At 42.8% G+C, this 18935-nt stretch overlaps 1 protein-coding gene across 10 annotated transcripts in view; it reads left to right on the forward strand.

The window, feature by feature from the left end:
- The window catches only part of SORCS3 (sortilin related VPS10 domain containing receptor 3), a 313332-nt gene that overhangs the window by 145703 nt on the left and 148694 nt on the right, over positions 1-18935 (forward strand). For 7 of the 10 annotated variants that reach the window (XM_083845055.1, XM_083845050.1, XM_083845059.1 and 4 more), the window contains one exon: positions 8578-8677. The exons of 2 other annotated variants lie outside the window; for them this stretch is intronic. In XM_083845055.1, the coding sequence (XP_083701181.1) occupies positions 8578-8677 (100 nt within the window). Of the gene's footprint in view, positions 1-8331; positions 8482-8577; positions 8678-18935 lie in introns of those variants that run through there. One more of the 10 variants, XM_083845052.1, reaches the window with a different exon arrangement.

Below are 18935 nucleotides of genomic sequence, written 5' to 3' on the forward strand. Positions count from 1 at the left end.
TAAGAGAATCATTACAGAAACATTTTAGCTATAGTAATAAAAGTGGAAAAGGGCCTGGGAAGGGCCTTGTTTCTAATTAATAATCTAATTAATATCTGATTAATTAATGAGGCTTTGTCATGAAAGCTGCCTTTTATCTCTGAGGCTGTTAAAGTGTCCTCCAGACCCAATTTCTTGAATATGTTTTGATAAGGCCAGCTCTGTGCTGAGTCAGTCAAGTGGTTGGAATTGAATCAGTATGCTGCCTGATTAGGGATGCATAAAACACCTCTTAGGAAAATTAGAATACATCAGAATCAAGAACACGATAAATATGTCAGATTTTTTAGAACAAATGGGAAGTGAGTAATGATGAGGTGCAGTTCTTCAGAGCTGTATAAAAGTAATGTTTTTCCATAAATTTCACAGCAGTGAAATGACCAGAGCAGAAAGAGGAGAGACCTCTACAAAGCCAGAATGTCTTAGCTCCAGACCATACCTTTCATGAGAACTGAGCTTTTGTTTTGGGTGGTGTCTGCAGGGATGTGGTGTCCTTGTCTCAGGTCAGACTTGGCAAGCAGATGATTTGGATTCTTGTGACCCTGCTGAAGCTCCTGATGTGATTATTATAGGATGCGTATAAAACAGAATAGTTCAGCTGGAAGGGACCTTCAAGGGTCATCTCATCCAGCTGCCTAACTTCTTCAGGGCTAACCAAGAGGTAATACGTTATTAAGGGCATTGTCCAGACATCTCCTGAACATGACAGCCATGGGGCAACAACCACCTCTCTAGAAAGCTTGTTCCAGGGTTTGACCGCCCTCACAGTAAGGTGGGGGACATGGGGACAGTGAGAAAATACATAAAAATATATCTAGGGCTTCTTGTTTTCCTACTTTTGGCTGAGATACAATTAATTTTCTTCCAGGTAGCCAGTATGGTGCTGTGTTTTGGATTTAGGAGAAAATTAATGCTGATAACACACAGAAGTTTTAGTTGTTGCAGAGCAATACTTAACACAGAGCCAAGGATTTTTTAGCTTCTTGTGCTGTGTTGCCAGCAGGGAGGCTGGGGGTGCACCAGGAGCTGGGAGGGGATACAGCCAGGACAGCTGGCCCAGACTGACCACAGAGAGGTTCCATCCATAGCACATGGTGTCATGCTGAATGATAAAAACTGGGGGGGGTTTGGGAGGGGTGTAGGGGTGCCATTGCCTAAGGAATAGCTGGGCACTGGTCAGCTGGTGGTGAGCAATTGCATTATACAACACTGTTTTAATTTTTTATTTTTTTCCCCTTTCTTATTAATCTGTCCTAATCTAAACCCCATGATATCTTGCATTTTTTTTCCTTTTTTTTTTTTTTTTCTTTTTTCCTTTTTTTGTTTCTCTCCTCCACACCACTGGAGGGTTTCCACCAGTGAATATTTACTTTGCCTGGCCACCGTAAGGATTGTCAGCAGGCTATCGGTGTAATGGGGCAAGCACCCAATGAAGGGAAGTGCTTAGCTCACTTTTGGGGAGAAGCTAGTTCACGTTTCCTGAGGTCTTTGTTTCTATTCTTGATTCTGCCAGCAAACATGGGAAATCTGAATCAAATTTCTCTGCTTGTATCTATTCTCTCCTCTTTGCAGTGCTATAGAGTATGTATGGCACAGAGGTGTCCTCATATCCTCTGGTACCTAGTTCTAGAAGTATTTTCTTAAATGTTGTTATTCTGTGGGACATGTAAAACAGTATTGGTACATTACAGCAAATGATGTGATCTCACTGTGATCTCAGGCAGGATGGCTGAGGTTCTTCCCTTCCTTTGTACCGCCAACTCAGTGCAAGAACTTTTTTATTTCATTTACTGTGGGATAGACACCTCACCTTGTTCTAGCCATCTAACAGCTGAGCACACGTATTGGTTGCTATGGTCTGCCTTTATATTAAATAAAGGAAGACACCTTAAGAAAGCAACGCACCCTCACCTATTTTAGGATGAATGAGTCATTCTCTGAAGTTAACAGTCTCTGTCCGTGGTTAGAGAGGAAATATGGATAGGCTTGGGAAACAGAGTTAAATACCTGGTTCGTAGGTAGCTAAAATTAAGTTGAGATAAACCTCCATGGTATAGAAGATATGGATTCTTACAGTGGAAATAGCTATTTTAGTAGCACAATAGGAGGCCCCAGTTGTTTGCTGCTTTTGTGCTTCCTTATTGTGGGTTATTTTGCAGCAGAATATAAAGCAAAGCTTAGGAACGACTACACCTGCAGCCTGCTTGCTTTGATCAGGATCCTAGTTTCTTTAAATGCTGAGTATTTTGCAATAGGCTTTTAGACCCAGGTTTTATTGTTCACTCTTGCCTACTACGAAGTGTCAGGATCCACTAGTTTGGTTACTGTCCTCTACTTCAGAGGAAAGATTTTGCCATCCTTTGGCAGAAGCAAAATGGCCTGAGTTTCAGAGCCGCATTTAGCCAAATCTGTGTCCCACAGTAAAGGCGTACTGCCTCTAACGTAGGTGTGTGAGAATGTGTGTATATATATAAATATATTATTTATGCACACATATATAAATATAATGTGGGCATACATATCCTGCCTAAATTTGGACATGTTGTTCTGGATAGTGATTACTGGGGTTATCCAAAGCACCCCTGTGTTCCTATGGCACAAGAAGAACAGATGTGTTGCAAACACATGCTTTAAAGTTAATGCCCACTGTCCCTGTAGGCTGAATATAGAAAACTACATCTCCAGAGACTGAATTGATGCCCATCTGAGCAATCATTTCTACAGAGGAATGACTGCTTGTGTGAACAGCTCCCCTGCCTTGTGGGATGGTGATCAAATGAAACAGTGATGAGCAATCACCCACTAGAAATGTGACTGATGCTCATATCATCTATGTTTTATTGCCTATCAGTCCAGAAGTGTAATATTCTGTATCCTGTTGGCCAGCCTCTGAGACATCCAAAGGCTTCCCAAAGACTCATATTGAAAAAACAAGAGAAGATACCTTTGCTGAAAAAAAAAGGGGCAAAAAAAAAAAAAAAGGCAGCACCATATGCTTGTTTGGTTTATATTCTCTTCCGCAGATTTTCATTACTGCCCTTAGTTTTCTTTAGAGGGGTAGGGATGGAGAGAGGGAGTTGTTTCTGTTCGTAGTTGTAAAGATATTCTGGTGCTATGTTATGGTCACTCTGAAATCGTGGTTGGGTGAAAACAAGCTCTCAGCACAGCAGATGTTTTGCTCTGTGAAGTGAAAGATTCACAGAGTACTGCTACTTGGATTTTCTTGGTTAAGTAAGCAGGCACAGCCCCCCAGGGCTTCCACAGATACCTTTGTTGTAAAATGTCCAGATCCAGGCTTCTGTCAGCTGCAGAGAGGGAAGGATAAGGACTGGATTCTTTTGGTTAGCTCCATCACAGCCGATTTTGATAGCATAAATAACAGCTCTGTGTCATAAATAACAGCTGTGCCATGTCTACTGCCTCTGGGGGAGCACTGCTACACCTGCACGCGTTCCCTGCCTTGGCAGTGGTCACCCTGGGGCTGTCTCTGGTGCACCCGTGCACTGCAGCACACAGGCCTTGCAAATGAACCTGCAGCTCCCAGGCAAAAGCTTCTCCATGCCTGCTGCTAGATGGCTGATAACTTTTCGCTGGGGAGCAGCCGTCAGCCCCACGTGTACGTTAGTGGGACCTGTTCTCTGTGTTACTGCGTAGTGAGCTGGGTTCCTGTACCCTGTGTGCCATTTAGCTATTCTGGTACAAAGCAGCGCAGTGGGGTTAGTGCTGAAATGGCTTTTACCAGAGCCCCAAACCACTTATGGTCTCTAAAGGAGCTGACCAAAGGGGTTCCCGTGTGGGACTACCCCAGGGGACGGTCAAGCTGGACTCTGACTCTGAAGGAGCCTCTTCTTGGCGTGCCAAAGCTTCAGAGAGGCCTGTAGCTCAGGGAGAGCACCCTTTGAGGGAGAGGAAGGGGAAGGAAGAGACGAACAAATTTGCACAAGCAACGGAAGTTTGGCAGCCTGACTTCTTGTGCTTTGCAGTTGGGGTCTTTGTAGAGTATTAATATGTGAGCTGGGTTTGAACGTTTTCCTGCAGCTGGATGCTCAGAGCTGTGCCTGCTCTTGTGTCTCATGGGATTTGTCTTCATGCTGCAGCTTTTCACTGAGCGTGAGTAAGTTTTCTCTCTTTTTGCTGGCTGCTGGTTTTCGTGAAACTTGTAGAAACTTTGTTCTCCAGGGTTTTTGTTTCTGTCAAACTGGGAGAGAATTGGCCAATGGGTAAAAACAAGAAGTTGTTTGGGGGTCATAGCGAGACAGGCACACTGCAGGCAGACAGTCTGCAGGCACAGGAGAAGAGAAAATGTTAATCTGGGCTGTGTGCGCTCCTGCTCTGTGAAGCACACAGAGGTGGGATGTTCTCCTTGCTGAAGTGGGGCTGTGCCTCCACGTGGCTCTCAACGCGGGGCTGCGGATGTGTGTGTAGCGGGACTGGTCTGGAGGTGAATGCATAAGACTTTGTATCTTAGGAAAAAGGTTGATAATCTAAAATCAAATCCATGCCTGCTCCTTCTCCTTCGTGGACACAGGCAGTGAGAGTCACAGAAGCAACGGAGAAACCCCGTGACAGGAGAGCTGGTTACACACACATGCTCCAGGAGGTTGATTTGTCCCTCCCAGCCATCCAGCCCCACTATTTGCATCTCTTTTGCACTTGGGAGACTGATTACAAATTTATAGCTTATCCTCGTAGCTGAGGAGCTACGACTGCAGACAAATGAAATCCCCTTTGCTCTACCTGACAGTGCTCTGAGATGGAAACCATCAGAAGGGAAGGCTCCTCAAAGCTATTGGGACAGCATCATCCTGCATCTCCACACCTCTGCTTCACATCCCCGTCCCTGGGATGAGCAAGTCTTATCGCGATATTGGAGTTTGCTGGCTCCGGCCTGTCTGTCACAATCACAGGGAAGCTCAGGCTGAGAGCTACAGCAATAAGGTGGATTGTGTTAGCTCTCAGTGCGCTGATTGATGGCCAGGTTTGGTGGAGAGGAGCTTCTCCACCTGGTGTGCTTGTTGAGCCCTGCAGTGCTGACTATGGGATAGCAGCTGCAGCAAGGGCTAAAACACCTCGTGGCACGTCGGGGAGATGGTACTGGAGTCAAACAGGTGATATGCCACTATAAATAGTTGGGAAGGAAAATAATTATGGGAGAATTTGCCATATTTCAGTAAATTATTTGTTATAAATCTTCCAAGGGGAATACTCAGAATTTGGTGCCAGAGCATGTTTGGGGAAAAGCACACTTATTTATTTGGTTATACAAATATTATGATTTTGTTGCATTGCATCAAGTCGTTCTTCATGTTAACCAAGACCGGCGAAGAGATTCCTCCCCATGGCTGTTAGCTACTGCTGATTATAATAATAATAATCATGAAAAACAAAACAAAAACCCCACCACCAACCCCTCCTCCCCCAAACAAACAAACAAACAAAAAACAACAAAGAACAAAAATCAAAAAACCTGAACTGGAGTAAACAAAGGTCCATTCAAGACTGGACTGCCCCTTGAGTTCCACTGCTTTTCACTGTGCAGTCTTTTTTTGGGGTATTGCCAGCAGCACGGTTTGCAAGCTGAAATACAGCGTAGAGAGGACAGTGAAATGCTGTAAGATCAAGGACAAGGACACGTGGGACAAAATACGTGGAGTGAGCTTTTATAGGCTTTGTATATATAGCCAGGGCCCGTTCCATGTTGTAGCAGTTCTGGTGCTACCAGTGGTTTAATAAGGCACAACAATTTATTTTATGGAAGCATTGTGTATATGTATATGTGCACACACACTCAAATTGATATATTTGAAGACTGCTTTATATATAAAAATAAATAAATAATTTTGACAATGCCCTTGCAAGTGATAGGACCCCAGTGATGGCCTAAGGGAACAAGTCAGAGGAACCAGCTGGGCAGGGTCACTTGGCCTCTGCTGCTTTGACAATGTGCTTTGGTGTGGATGCTAATGAGAACCACAGGTATGGCAGAAAATGTGGTATCCAGTCTACTCATAGTGTTAAACAACTCTAAGTACACGCAAGCTAGTTAATTTTCAGTTAAAGTCTTTAACTGCAAAGTTAAGTGATTAATAAAGGTAAAAGGTTGAAGTTAAGATTAAAAATGGAGGTGGAACAGTTCAGTTCCACCTGCAGGTCACATCTCTGAAAATAGTCAGGCTTTGGTTGCTAAAATTAGGCAACAAACTTTTCTTTCTGTGTGTCTTAGTAAACACTTGCTTTCAAATTAGGGAACTTGGTGGTGTTAGGAGTTTAGCAGATTTGATTATCAAGCTGTATACTTAATGATTTAAGAAGCTGAAAAGGCTAATTGTAGATGCCTGCTTTTGAAAAAATGCACTATTACCTATGCAGGCTTTCAGTTCCTTCATCTCTAGAACGGAGATAGTATTTCCCAGTGCAGCCCTTGGGACTTTGTTAGTTTGAAAGGATTAACACAAGACAAAAGCCTCAGCTTTTGGGAAAATGCTATGGAAATACAGTATATTATTGTGATATCCTTTGAGACATCTCTGTGAAGCCAGTGGTGACTGTCATGATAATAAAGAAAGCCTTAGAGAAGCTAACGAAATAATGATCCTACTTCCTTTCTAGCTATTCTTTGAAAGGGCAAATGCAATGAGTGATAATGGTTTAATGAGAGAGAGTCATTAGGGCATCCAGCCTGCATCTTTAGAAGTGCAAGGCATTTTGGGAGATCGGAAAATGACTAGGAGAATAAAACCAAAGTAGCTCTGTGAGAATATTAAACCGGTATTTGTGTTCTCTTTGAATGCTGATTGAAACCAGTGATCTCTTTCCCCGGCTGGTGGCTGGTACATGTGTACTCGTGGAAGTGGCTTGTTCGGAGCTTCAGAGATGCTGGAAGAGTGTCCAAGGAAGTAGCTTAGTACACGCTCCCTGTCACTCACCGCTCTTAGCTTAGTGTTACTGGGAGATTTCTGACCTGTTGAATGAGCGTGTGTTGGAGGCCTTGTGGAGCGCAATCAGTTGGCCAGGGTTATTTGGTTTTATCGAGCTGCTCTGATTGCAAGCCTTGCTGGAGGGGGAAAGCTGCTAAATAATTTGTGTTGTATTGATACCTGGCAAGATAAAAGTTTCAGATGCTTTGTGCAGGAAACTGACATGGGAGTACAGTATGTGATTGTGAAATGTTTCTGTGAAGCCCAGTGAGTATCAATACTGTACATTAGTATAAAAGAGTAATAAGTATAAATCTAATAGTCGCTCTAGTTTAGTATTAGAGCTAAACCACAGCACACACAATTTGTTTAAGACTCGAAGCACCCCTGATTGCTGGGTGTTCAAAGGAGGAAGTTTGCCTCAGCCCATTTAAGAAAAGAACCAGTTCCTCACTCATTTAGGATTTGTGCTTGAAATTTGCACAACAGCAAATGTGCTGCAGCGACATCTTTGATTCAAAAAAAGCTTCAGGGGTTCTGTGACTGCCTGGCTCAGAAGCCTGACAGCAGCTACCTGTTTTTGCAGTGTGGCTCTTACGGTGTCGTTCTGGACTGCAGGGGCAGTGAGGAGCGTGGCAGAGCTGGGCGCAGACCCCGGCATTGCTCGGTTCCTGCAGCCACTGGAGCGGAGGTCTGGGGCTGCTGGGCACGGTGGCACTGCTTGTGCTGGTGCCATCAGGGTGACGTGGGCCATTGCCCTGCCAGGCAAAGAACCGAGGGTTGGTCTTGGTGCTGACCGCTGTTCAGGTGTGGGATCCTGGCCTGGGTAGTTGTTGATTTGTTCTGGTAGGAAAAATCTTGTTTGTTAAGTAAAGCAGAGTGTGAAAGCAGACGAGAAACAAGCAGGGCAAAGCGGGGTTTCAAGCATGCCCACAAACGAGGAGGAGGAAGCTACAGAAAACCCTCTGTGACGAAGCAGCTCTCTTCTCCAGTCACGAATGGGTAATGCCACCCCCAGAGCATCTGCTCCTCCGGGTGGGATTTGCTTGTGTAGGGGCCTGAATCTGTCTCTGTAGCTCAGAAAAATTAAACGCCCGGCACAGAGTAGGGTGGGGGTGATTGAGGACTCAAGATGCCAGTTTAGGTACATTTTTATCTAGACGTGAGTTTAGCTGTTACAATTGTGAGCCACATTTGGATCCCCATCTCAAGTCAAAAATCAGCCCACTTAAAATTGTTGTTGATGGGTTTAATTTGGATTCTTCTGCTGGATTTGTCTGAAAATAGAATTTGTGCTAAGGGTGCTGCTGAGATCAGAGTCCTCATGCAGGTATCATTTGCAATCCCACACCAGCATGTGAGAGCAGAGTCCCCGTGAAGTCCACAGAGATCTTCATGAGCACACCACAGTTCCCCGAGTGCTGTAAGGTCAACTGATGTGGTGACAGACCCTGTCCCAAAGGCTCAAGTTTTCTTCTTTTCTTCTTACCACCCTGAATGAAACGGAAAAGCTGAAGTTTTAAGGGTAATAACGCTCAAGCTGTAACTTTGAGCATCTGTTCGCAGTCATTTCTTTCCCATAATAACCACATAAACTCTTTTTGTCTCCTCTTTTCTCCAGGTCAACAGACTATGGCACTACCTATGAAAAGCTAAATGACAAAGTAGGCCTGAAGACTGTGCTGAGCTACCTTTATGTCAGTCCCACTAACAAGAGGAAGGTAAGGGAGAGCTGTCGAGCTGGTAGCTATAGAAACAAAATTATGACTCTTTGTTCCTTCCAAGAGGAATTATGATCCTATAGTGAAATCCATTGGCAATTCATCGGAGCTTGAATTTGCTGTTTAAGTCACACTAGTGCAATTCCATGGTTTTCAGTAGAATTGTGCCTGTTTTACTTGTGGTGGGGATGGAGTCCTTAATCTCCTGCTGAAGGAGTTAAAGAAGTAAAACAGGTTGCCTTTTTTTTTTCTTCTGACTCTTATACGTTAAAGAGCTGAACTCACACAAATGCTTCCTGGAATCTTGCTTACGCTGACTAATTAGCTAATATGCCTCTTTTTGCCTTCTCTGTTTCTTTATTATTAGCAATAACAGAGAAAAGGCATTTCTTCCTGCATTTTATGCTTATGCTTTCCCTGGATTTTGTGGAGAAGTTGGAGGTAAAGATGTAAATGACATTTTCATTGGTTACATCATATAAGGGGGCCGAAAGGAGAATGTGCTGGGGCAAGTGGGTGGGAGACCTACGATGTGATTTGACTGTGTAGGAGAGAAGATGAGGTCACAGCTTTCAAACCCCCTGCTCATGCTTCCCACATAATGCAATTAGGGCTTAGGCTGGCTCACAGAGCGCAGCCCAGGAGTTACTGCTCAGTGCCTTTTTGGTTTAAAATTATTGCCTGTGCGGATTCAAGGGAGGTAGTGGGACAAAGGTGCTCTCAGCTACCCACAGAAATAAATACAGGAGGGCTGCAGCATGCAGCTAACTGCTGGCAGCAAATGGAGCTGTTTGGATGGGGAGCAGCACGTTCTGTTTCGTCACTTCCAAAGGGCCCAGCTCGTCTCCCTCCTTAGGTTTCCAAACTTGTATTCTGCTACTCCTACTATTATTATTACTGACACTGTTTTTTCCATCATCGGTCAGTCTACAGAGTTTTCAGGATTGATGCGTATTTCAGTGCATGCAATCTTAAGGCAGCCATGGCTCTGATTACCGTAGGCAGCAATATGTGCTTTGGGATATAGAGAGGAGAGCGAGAAGGTGGTGGTCAGGGGTCAATTTAAATTTTTTTGAGTGCAGAAATGGAATTCTCATAAAGACTATCTTTATTGTTTTGTTCTGAGCAAAATGAAATGAAGGTGTTTCATAATAAACTCTCCTGGCCTTAATACCCCCTGCGTGGTGGGTGCTGAAGAGTTAATTCTTGCTCGTTCTGTTTCCAAAGCAACTCTGCCCACCTGAAATCGGAGGCAATATGCTCAGTTACAAATCCTACGTCACTGGTGTAAAGTCTCCCTCACAAATTGGGGGTGCAAGGATATATGATTATCTTTAGCATTTCTCAAGCTATCAGGCTCACCAGATTAGTGGTCTTTTCTCCCTCTCCTATTTTTTTTCCTCTCTAATAACACATATCACTGTATAGTGGCATGCAGAACTATCTTTACCTTCTGTTTTCTTATTGCAGATGACAATTTGTATTGGCTTATATTTTTGGTCTTATGTTGTTAGGAAATGATTTCTGGACCTGTCTGTCTTCCCCCCTTTCCTCCCTTCTGAAAAATCATTTGAAACAGAGAGGAGCTGTAAGGAAAATCCATAGGAAACCAGCTTTAGTATGTTGGTTGTGGGAACAACTTGTTTTCATTCTTTCCACCTCTGCTAAATATAAGGACACTGTTACTGGGCATAGTTAAACAGGTGGTTTGTCTGAACCCAGAGCTGACTGCTTTGATCAGCAAAGCATTTCCAAGCATAAATTCAGATTTTTGGAAATTCTTGGGGAAGATGTCACTGGATTGGAGAATCAGGGATTTGTCAAATTCATTATTATCAGGCTTATTTTACACCTACCTCTTACAGATTCACAAGGTTGTGTCTGGCAAAAAAATGCTCTTAGGTTGTAATTTTCTTCAGGTCTCTCTCGGTGAACATTGTTAAAATGGCCTGCAGAGTAAGCATCGCATTTTTGCTGAGCTCCTGAGCGCAACCACCGATAATGAATCACAAAGCAGTTGGTGAATCAGTTGCACCCCAGCGGACAAAGTCTGGATCCCTTGTGCTTCCCCTCTGACAGCGGGAGTGCTGCCCAATTGCACGCAGTGCAGGGATCTCCTGTGAGCCTCAAAAATAAATCTTAGAGGCAATAAACAGTGGGAGAAAGATACCACGAGCAACAGGGCCTGTGTGCACACAGTGAATTGTGCAGGCCCTTTCCAGGCACGGTATTTTCTCCTTAGGCATCAGATATTGGTAGGACCTTGTGTGCCTCGGCTCCTGTCTCTTTCTGATGGGTTGCTAGCACTGTCTGCTCATTAGCGCTTAGAGGATTAGGAGTTACTTGGAGGAGGGGAAAAGCTTTCCATACATTCATTCCTAATTGATTTACTAGTGAGAAGGATAATTACCTCTCAGCTACCCTGCAGAACTACAGTGGGAATTACCTGTCAGATTTCTTTGAAGCCCTGAAATGCCTCTCTTCAGCTGTTAAATAGAAATTATGCATTCAGCCAAATGCCAGTTATATAAACATCATTTACCTGAATTGTGGCATAACCCTGGGCTCATTTAAGTATGAGGAAAGAGGATTTAAACACTAGCTTTTTTTTTTTCCTTTTTTTTCCTTTTAAAATAAAAGCTTTTTTGTTTCCTTTTAATTTTTGTGAATACATTGTAAGTTTTTTTTCTTTTTTTTTTTTTTTGTTGGCTTCTGTCATGTTTCAGTGCTCAGTGCTGCCAAGTTATGGTGGAGCACTGATTTCGCAGTAACAACATCACTGTTACTGCAGTACTGGGGGATCAGATGGGGCCAGACTTGAAATGCAGGGGTGGAGCAGATGGATGAGGCATGGTTATAACCCAGGGGCTGGGAGCCTGTGTCATTCCCCTTCTCTTGGTACTGAGAAAGACACAGCTGATGACTACTTCACCAGTACAGGAGGGCATAAAGCCCTCAGGGATCTGAGGCACTCCAAGCATTTGTGCTTTTCTTACAAAGTAGGTTACTTTCTGGAAGAAATACTGAGCTTAGTACAGGAATGATTTGGTGAAATTCTGGAACACATACTGCACAGGGAGGTTGGACTCGATGACCTAATGGTTCCTCTGGCCTTAAAATATTGAATTCTCTTTGGGTTTTATTCTCTCACCCACAAAGGTCATGTCTGAGCATCTGCTATGTAACATTGATGGCAAAAGCAAGTTCCCAGTTAGCTTCATGTATATTTGTTCTTCCTCTTTTAAACTAAAAACTCTTGTTTCAGTTTAGGTTATATTTTTAATCAATATTATTCATTTCATGTTCTCTTTAGGCTTCCTGCTAAGCTGCTCCTGTGTATTTCTCCCATCCCTTACTGGAAAGCCCCAGCACGGTGTTGACTATTGCCCCTGTCTGTATCTGGTGTCCTGCCATGTTTTGAAACATCGTTCCTGCCACAGCAGACTGACAAATGCTGGAGCAGCCTGAAAGCAGCTGGCCCATCGTTCCTATCCTTTGATCCTCTGTGAAACACAGCAGTCCCTATTGTTTATCCGTGGGCAAAAAGACAGTGGAGACATCATGTGTTTGTGCTTGAAGAGGAAAGTAGTAGTAGATGCAGTAGATGGGGGAAGAGCTGAAGAAACACAGTCTCTAGTTTCATCATGGTAATAAATCCAGGGTGGCCTTAGGTCTCCCTGGCTTTGCTGCTGTTAAGTACCTAGAAGTCAGGCTCAGTTTGTCAACGTTCGTTGGTTTTACATGTTGCCACTGGGAGATATCAACCCTCCACAGACTCAGAGTTAGTAAAGGCACAGAGCCTCATAGGCTGAGCTGAGGTGGCTTTGGCTGCATCCCCATGTGGTGCTGGGCAGAGGCAGCTCTGGGTCCCAGAGCCCCTGCTTGCAGCTGATGACCTATTCTGCTGATGGCCTTTTTGAGCTGAGATGGGGGATGTCTATGCAAGCTATTTCCTCGAAATTGCAAGTAGATGTTTGGAAAATGCTCTTCACCATTGTGTAATTTGAGGTTTTGCGGTTCATTATTTTTATTTTATTACAATAATTTAAATTATTACAAGAAGGAATGGCCTCAAGGAGACGTTCAGGTTGGAAATTAGGAGAAATTTCTTCTCAGAAAGATTGGTTAAGCATCGGAACAGGTCGCCCAGGAAGGTGTTGGAGTCACCGTCCCTGGGGGTGTTTAAAGGAAAAGTTGGACGTGGTGCTTAGGGACATGGTTTAATGGGTGACGTTGGTGGTGGAATGGGGACGGTTGGACCAGATGATCTTGGAGAGCTTTTCCAACCGTAATAATCTTATGATCTGAAATGGAACCACCCTGGAGTGCTGCCATAAGGAGATAAATGAGTGGGCTGTGGCCTGCTGTAAGTCCATAGCCTCTGGCTTCACCAGAGCAGAAATAATTCCTACCGTGACCCAGGATGACTTCGTCTTCTGGTGGAGCAGCTGCACTGTTCATGCTCTTCTGAAAGCTAAGGAGATCAGGGTTTCACAGCTCTTTGCAACTGGCCAGTGTTCATACGGCCTTGCTGTTGGTAGCTGAAACTGCCAGGCTTGTACCTGCTCTTCTTGCAGATGCTTGCGCTGTTTCTTCTTTCACTTCCACACTAAGAACTTGTGGAAGTGAAGAGGAATTTTCCTTAGATGAAGAAAATCTGCCTTGATTTCCAGGTGATCATTAGACCTAGCAGTTTCTGAAGTCCTGAAGGCCATTGCTTTCTTAAGAGTTATTGCTTGGAGCTCTAGTGAGAAGCTGAGTTGCCTGTGTTTGTGACACTCCCATACCCATGAAGATTCTCTTAATTGGCAGTGTATTCTAGGACACATCTTTCCCTTCAGTGCATCCACCCACATGGTGGTTTGCCAGAGAGGCCACATGAAGAAGTATCTGCTTTGGCACAGCTGACATACACATTTTAACAAACCTGGTAATACTGTGGTGAACTTCAGAGAGGCAAAATATCCACGTATGTTCAGCAGTACACCTTCCTTGCAGTTGAGTGGGGTTGAAGGTCAGATGGCTGTGTGCTCTGAAAAGCTGGGGCTCACAAAATGCGTAGCTTTGGCTTTTATTTTATTTTTTTAACCCGACAGACTCTTGTCTGTCTTTAAGGGATATAACAAAAGGCTGCTTTCTCTGCTGGGCAGAGATCTCAGTTCTCTGCTGACCTTTAATTTAATGCTGTATTTTGGGCGTTAGTTACGTTTTACTAGAGGCGTCTTTCACAGCAGTGTGGGAATTAGAATTGAATTGTTTATTTCTTCCAAAGCGCTAAGGGAAAAAACAGTCTCTGTTTTAATAAGAACATTTCTCAACTTTTAATTCCTACTTTTCTTTATCTTTTATCTTTTTCTTTTCTTTGAAAGGTTTCTGTTAGATAATTTCCACAGCTATGCCTTAGATTCTTGGACTAACCCTGTGCACTTTGAAATAGCACCTCTTAGAGCTTAAGTGCTCTGAGACCATGCCCTCTAACATGGGTTGGTCTGTTGGGCAAGATCACATATCTCATGAATGCCTGCTTTCTTCTTCTTTGCCAATAACAGGATTCATTTTAGAATTTATGCATCATAGGTAGATGCAAACCCCTTCCAAAAGAAGATGAGAACAGAAGTCCTGTGTTTCTGAAGCGCTGTTCCTTTCAGGCACTGAGGTGCAATGCTGAATCCTAAGGAACTGTTGTTGAACCATAGATTTCTTGTATTATTTCCTCCATGAAATGCTCTGTGTAAAGTGAATATTCTTGGTGAAGGTGTTTAGTTGAAAACCCAGTTTTCACTGAGAAAGTTTTATCTCTACCCTTGGGATTCCTGTGGAGGTTGAGAGGATGGAATTAAAAAGCATTTAAAAGAGAAAAGGAGGGAGAAAAAAAGGAATAGAATGACAGCTCTAACTGACAAAATCAAACCCAAACGCAGTTGCCTGTATATAGTATTGCTCAGATAAATGCGGATAAATGTGAGGTCCTGATTGCATTTAAGATCTGCAGTGACAGTTCTGATGTCTTAGAAATACCTGCCTTCATGAATTTGCTTTGCAATTCAATTGGATGCAGTCATCTTTAGCTTTTCTCCTGTGCTGGTACCATCATTGTTGTAGGCAATACCCTGAAGAATTAAAAGGTCTGTAGTCTTTCTTTCTGTGCAGAATCAGCATAAAACGTCACCCAGCAACAGTGACTGAAATGAGGATTCCCCCAGATTTCTCCTCATAGCAGAACTGAAGCATTTCAGATTTTATTTGCAGGTAGACCTTTTAGCTAGAGGATTTGAACAGTAGTTGTAAACAGCATAAAGCAGAAATAAATTCATGGTGCTCAGCTAAAGAGCTTTGAGTAAATGGTTTTGCAGGCTAATTTCCCAGTTGCCATACAGTCAAAATGGAAAAGCCAAATCACTGAAGCTATAAAAGCCAAAGATGTGCGACACCTCTCATACCTATTCATGCCTCTAGACTTGGCCCATCACAATGAGAAATGCTTAGAGGTATTTGGAGAGTCAGGAGCTCTGAAAGCTAAATCTAATTAAGTTTGTTTGTTTCTGTGCTGCTTCTTGGGGATGAAGTGAGGCAACTATTTATGAGCTGGCAGACAGCAATGCTGCGTTGCAGTTCAGGTTAATGAAGGAAGAAGTTAATTGTGACTGTAATATTGGAATCTCATAGGAATGCACCTACCTGGCTGGAAACTCGCTATCTCATTGGGATTGACATCTCCTCCTGCAGGAGATAAAGATCCTAAATGAGTGCAAGTCACTTTGACCTCATTTTATTTCTTCTTGCTTACTTGGAGAGTAATTGAGAGCAAACCCCACCGTGGCCTCATGCATCTCCTAAGGGAATTCCTGAGCTCTTATTGGATCCTCAGTGCAGAACCGTGATCTGAACTTGTTTTGGTTTTGCCTTTAGTTTTCGGTGCATTTGGTCCCAGAGGGAATTAGACAGCATTTTGTTTTCTACCTACTCATCAAATGTGAGATAGAAGCACTGCTTCATCAGCCTAGCACGCACCTGATGCTTGCTAACCCAGCCTGAACTGAGCTGCCATCCTTTGCCACATATCCCATTAGTCATTTGCTGTTTTTTTCCTAAGATTGTATCCTACGCTATTGGTGAGGGACTGAGCTCTGGAGTATCCTGAAGCCATTTGGCAAATGGAAGGTTTCTTTTTACCCTTTTTCCTTATTAAGGAGACACTGTGAAAAACATCACGTGCTACAAATTGGCACTTGCTGGCGTGATTTAAAAAAATCTATTTGTAACACAAATGCAGTGGGGCTGAGTTAGAGCCACAGGGCAGGAGAGAGAGAACTAGTTCTTTCTGTTGTCTTTTATCCCTAATCTTTTCCTTCAGCCTGATGAAATACAGTTGCTATATAGTTCTTGGCTTTACAGCTGCCATTAACGGACACTAAATTACCTGAGCTGCAAATTGAGTTTTAATTGTCTCCTCATGCACCATTCTCTGGACCTGTTGAGCTGTGTAGGATGTTCTTGTTAGCACTCCAAAACACACGCTACTCAGTCCAGATCCTGTGTGGGCAGAACCTGCCTACTGCTGTACGGCAAAGGCTATAGCTCTGAAACACAGCATCTGTATCATCTGAGCTCAGATTTATCTGCTCTGGTTTTACCAGTGGATTGTACAAATGTGACTGATCTGGTTAACATTGCAGTATATTCTGCCTGGTAAATATACTTCAGGAGCAGTCACCATCAGTCTCCAGAACTGACGATTCAAATAAAGACTAAAATTGGGAATGAAGAAGCATTATTTTCCTTCACCTACTTATGAAGCGAAGATGATTTCCTCAAGGTCATACACAACATCTGTGGCAGAGTCAAAGGATATATTATATGGTGCGTTTTATCTACAAGGTTCAATCTTGTGAGCTCTTGTGCATGGGCTTCTCTCTACTTGTCTCATTAGTTTGGCTTGAATTTGTCACTCATGAAAAAAGAATTTTTGTAAATGTTTGCAGAACCAAGACCTGAAACTGTGGAAAAGAGATCATTTGAGTTACAGGTGTCATAATACTTTCTCTGTAGCTTTTTGACCTTGACTAAGTAAGAAATATAGCTTCCGTATACTAGTAGAATTAACTTAATCTTTTAACCGCGGTTCAAAATGAATGGAAGATGCAGAGATGTAAAGGCAAAATATGAGTGTTAGTAGAATACTCTTAAAATATAGTTGTTTTTTTCAGTATGTCCCAAATCTGTTTTTCTTTTCCCTTTTAAATTATTATTACTATGTTTGAGGGTTGTGCCTTCTTGTGAGCCTTTGTAGTCAAGAGGGTCCTGTGAAAGAGAGTACTTTGTCTTGCTGCAGCCTGGGACTGTACGGCCTGTCAGAAGCCTGCTGAGACCTGACCTACCTGTAGGTTCCTATACTTCAAGAAAGAAGAAACTACTCTCTGTTTCTATGCAGATTTTAATTTTGCCTCCTCTGACTTAACGTAGATCATAGAGATAAATGGAGTTCCTATAGCATCTGTTTTCAGGGATGCAACCATTTGTCAGCACAGATAGCACAGAACAGAGACACAAGCTTATGAGAGATCCCCAGGGGATGTTTCCCTCTTCCTAAAACAGGGACAATCTGATCAATGTACACTGAGGAAGGCTGTCCTTCAGTATTTCAGTTCATTGCATGAACATGAAAACTTGAGATCCTTGAGGTTTTTTCAGGCATTTCTCTGGAAAAACAGATGCATTCAAAAACAAACAAAAACTACGGAACTTCAACCACTGCTCGTGTTGGGTATTTCTAAAAATAAACACATTTGAGATCACAGAATCACAGAATAGTTGAAGTTGGAAAGGACCTCTGGAAATCATCTAGTCCAACTCCCCTGCCAAGCAGGGTCACCTAGAGAGCATTGCACAGGTGCAGGACCCTGCACTTGCCTTTGTGGAACTTCATGAGGTTCATCTCTGCCCAATACCTGTCCAGGTCCCTCTGACTGGCAGCACAGCCTCCTGATGTATCAGCCACTCCTCCCAGTTTTGTGTCATCAGCAAACTTGCTGAGGGTGCGCTCTGGTTCTTCATCATTGATTAATAATTAGAACAGGACTGGACCCAGATAATTAACAGAATACTTGCATGTGGCATTATTTAATAGTGTTGGAGGCAAGAGGATTAGAAGAGAGATGGGTATTTTTCTGTTTATACATATCTTAAAGATACTGCATTGAAAGCCATTGTTGCAGCACTTATGAAGAAAGCATTCATATATTATGAAACTCCAGATTTAGAGTTTCCTTTATGCACCTGCATTTCATGGCTTTATGCTTATCCATTACCATAACTTTCACTTATATTTTTCATATGTTTCAGAACTCATTTGATACACATTTGGGTAGTGCTTAGTTAAGTATTGAAAGCAAATGGAACCCTAATACAGGGTTCAATTAATAAAGATACAGAGTAAAATGAAAGCTAAGTTGGCTTTATGGAAAATGTCTTGTTAAATAAACATCATTTTAGTCTTCACAGATGTTGCAAGTCTAGTTGATGAAAGTAACTGTAGACATAAGATGTATAAGTAAAATAAGAAAAAATCAGACACACACCTGCCATATCATGTACCTACCAAGGACTGGAACTGTATTCCTGAATTCCCTGCTTAGCTGCTGTCTTGGAGCTTTGACTATGAGGGATGGTTTGCATCATGGGAAAAAATGGCCACTTAAATGAAAGTAGACACAGCTTTTAGGGAAATGCAAAACAAAGCTCAAACTCTGGACTTGGCTAACTTGCCATGCATGCTTTACTAAGTTGTTTTATGTGCAAGAACCAAGTAGATAAGCAGGGTTTGTTTGGCACAGTTTGCGGACAGTAACTGCAATATCTACAGCTTTAGACATACAATTTGTTTGATCATCCTCAGAAGATGAATGAAAAAAAATAAGATTGGTTGATGAGTGTGTCACTGCACTTCATTGTCTATTGGAATGGCTAGAGACTCATTGTGAAGGGAGAAACCCAAGCTGATATGTCTTTTTTTTTAAAAAAATTTTTTATTTATTTATTTATTTTTTTGCTCAGTATTTGTGATAATGTTTGGAGGAAAAAAAATAAGGTCAGTTATCAGGTAAGATTCAGCTTGGCAGGATGGATACTGGTGCAGATCTCTGATGAGGCTGCCTTGCCTTGCCTGGCTTTCTAGCAGTTGGATGATTTCTCCTGCTGCTCTCTGCCTTCTTCACCTCATATTGCTAGAGTCGGGCTCCTTAGGGGAGCCTTAGGGTGG

The sequence above is a fragment of the Anser anser genome (genome assembly GCF_964211835.1).
Source record: "Anser anser genome assembly, chromosome: 7".
In the NCBI taxonomy this organism is placed as follows: Eukaryota; Metazoa; Chordata; class Aves; order Anseriformes; family Anatidae; genus Anser; species Anser anser.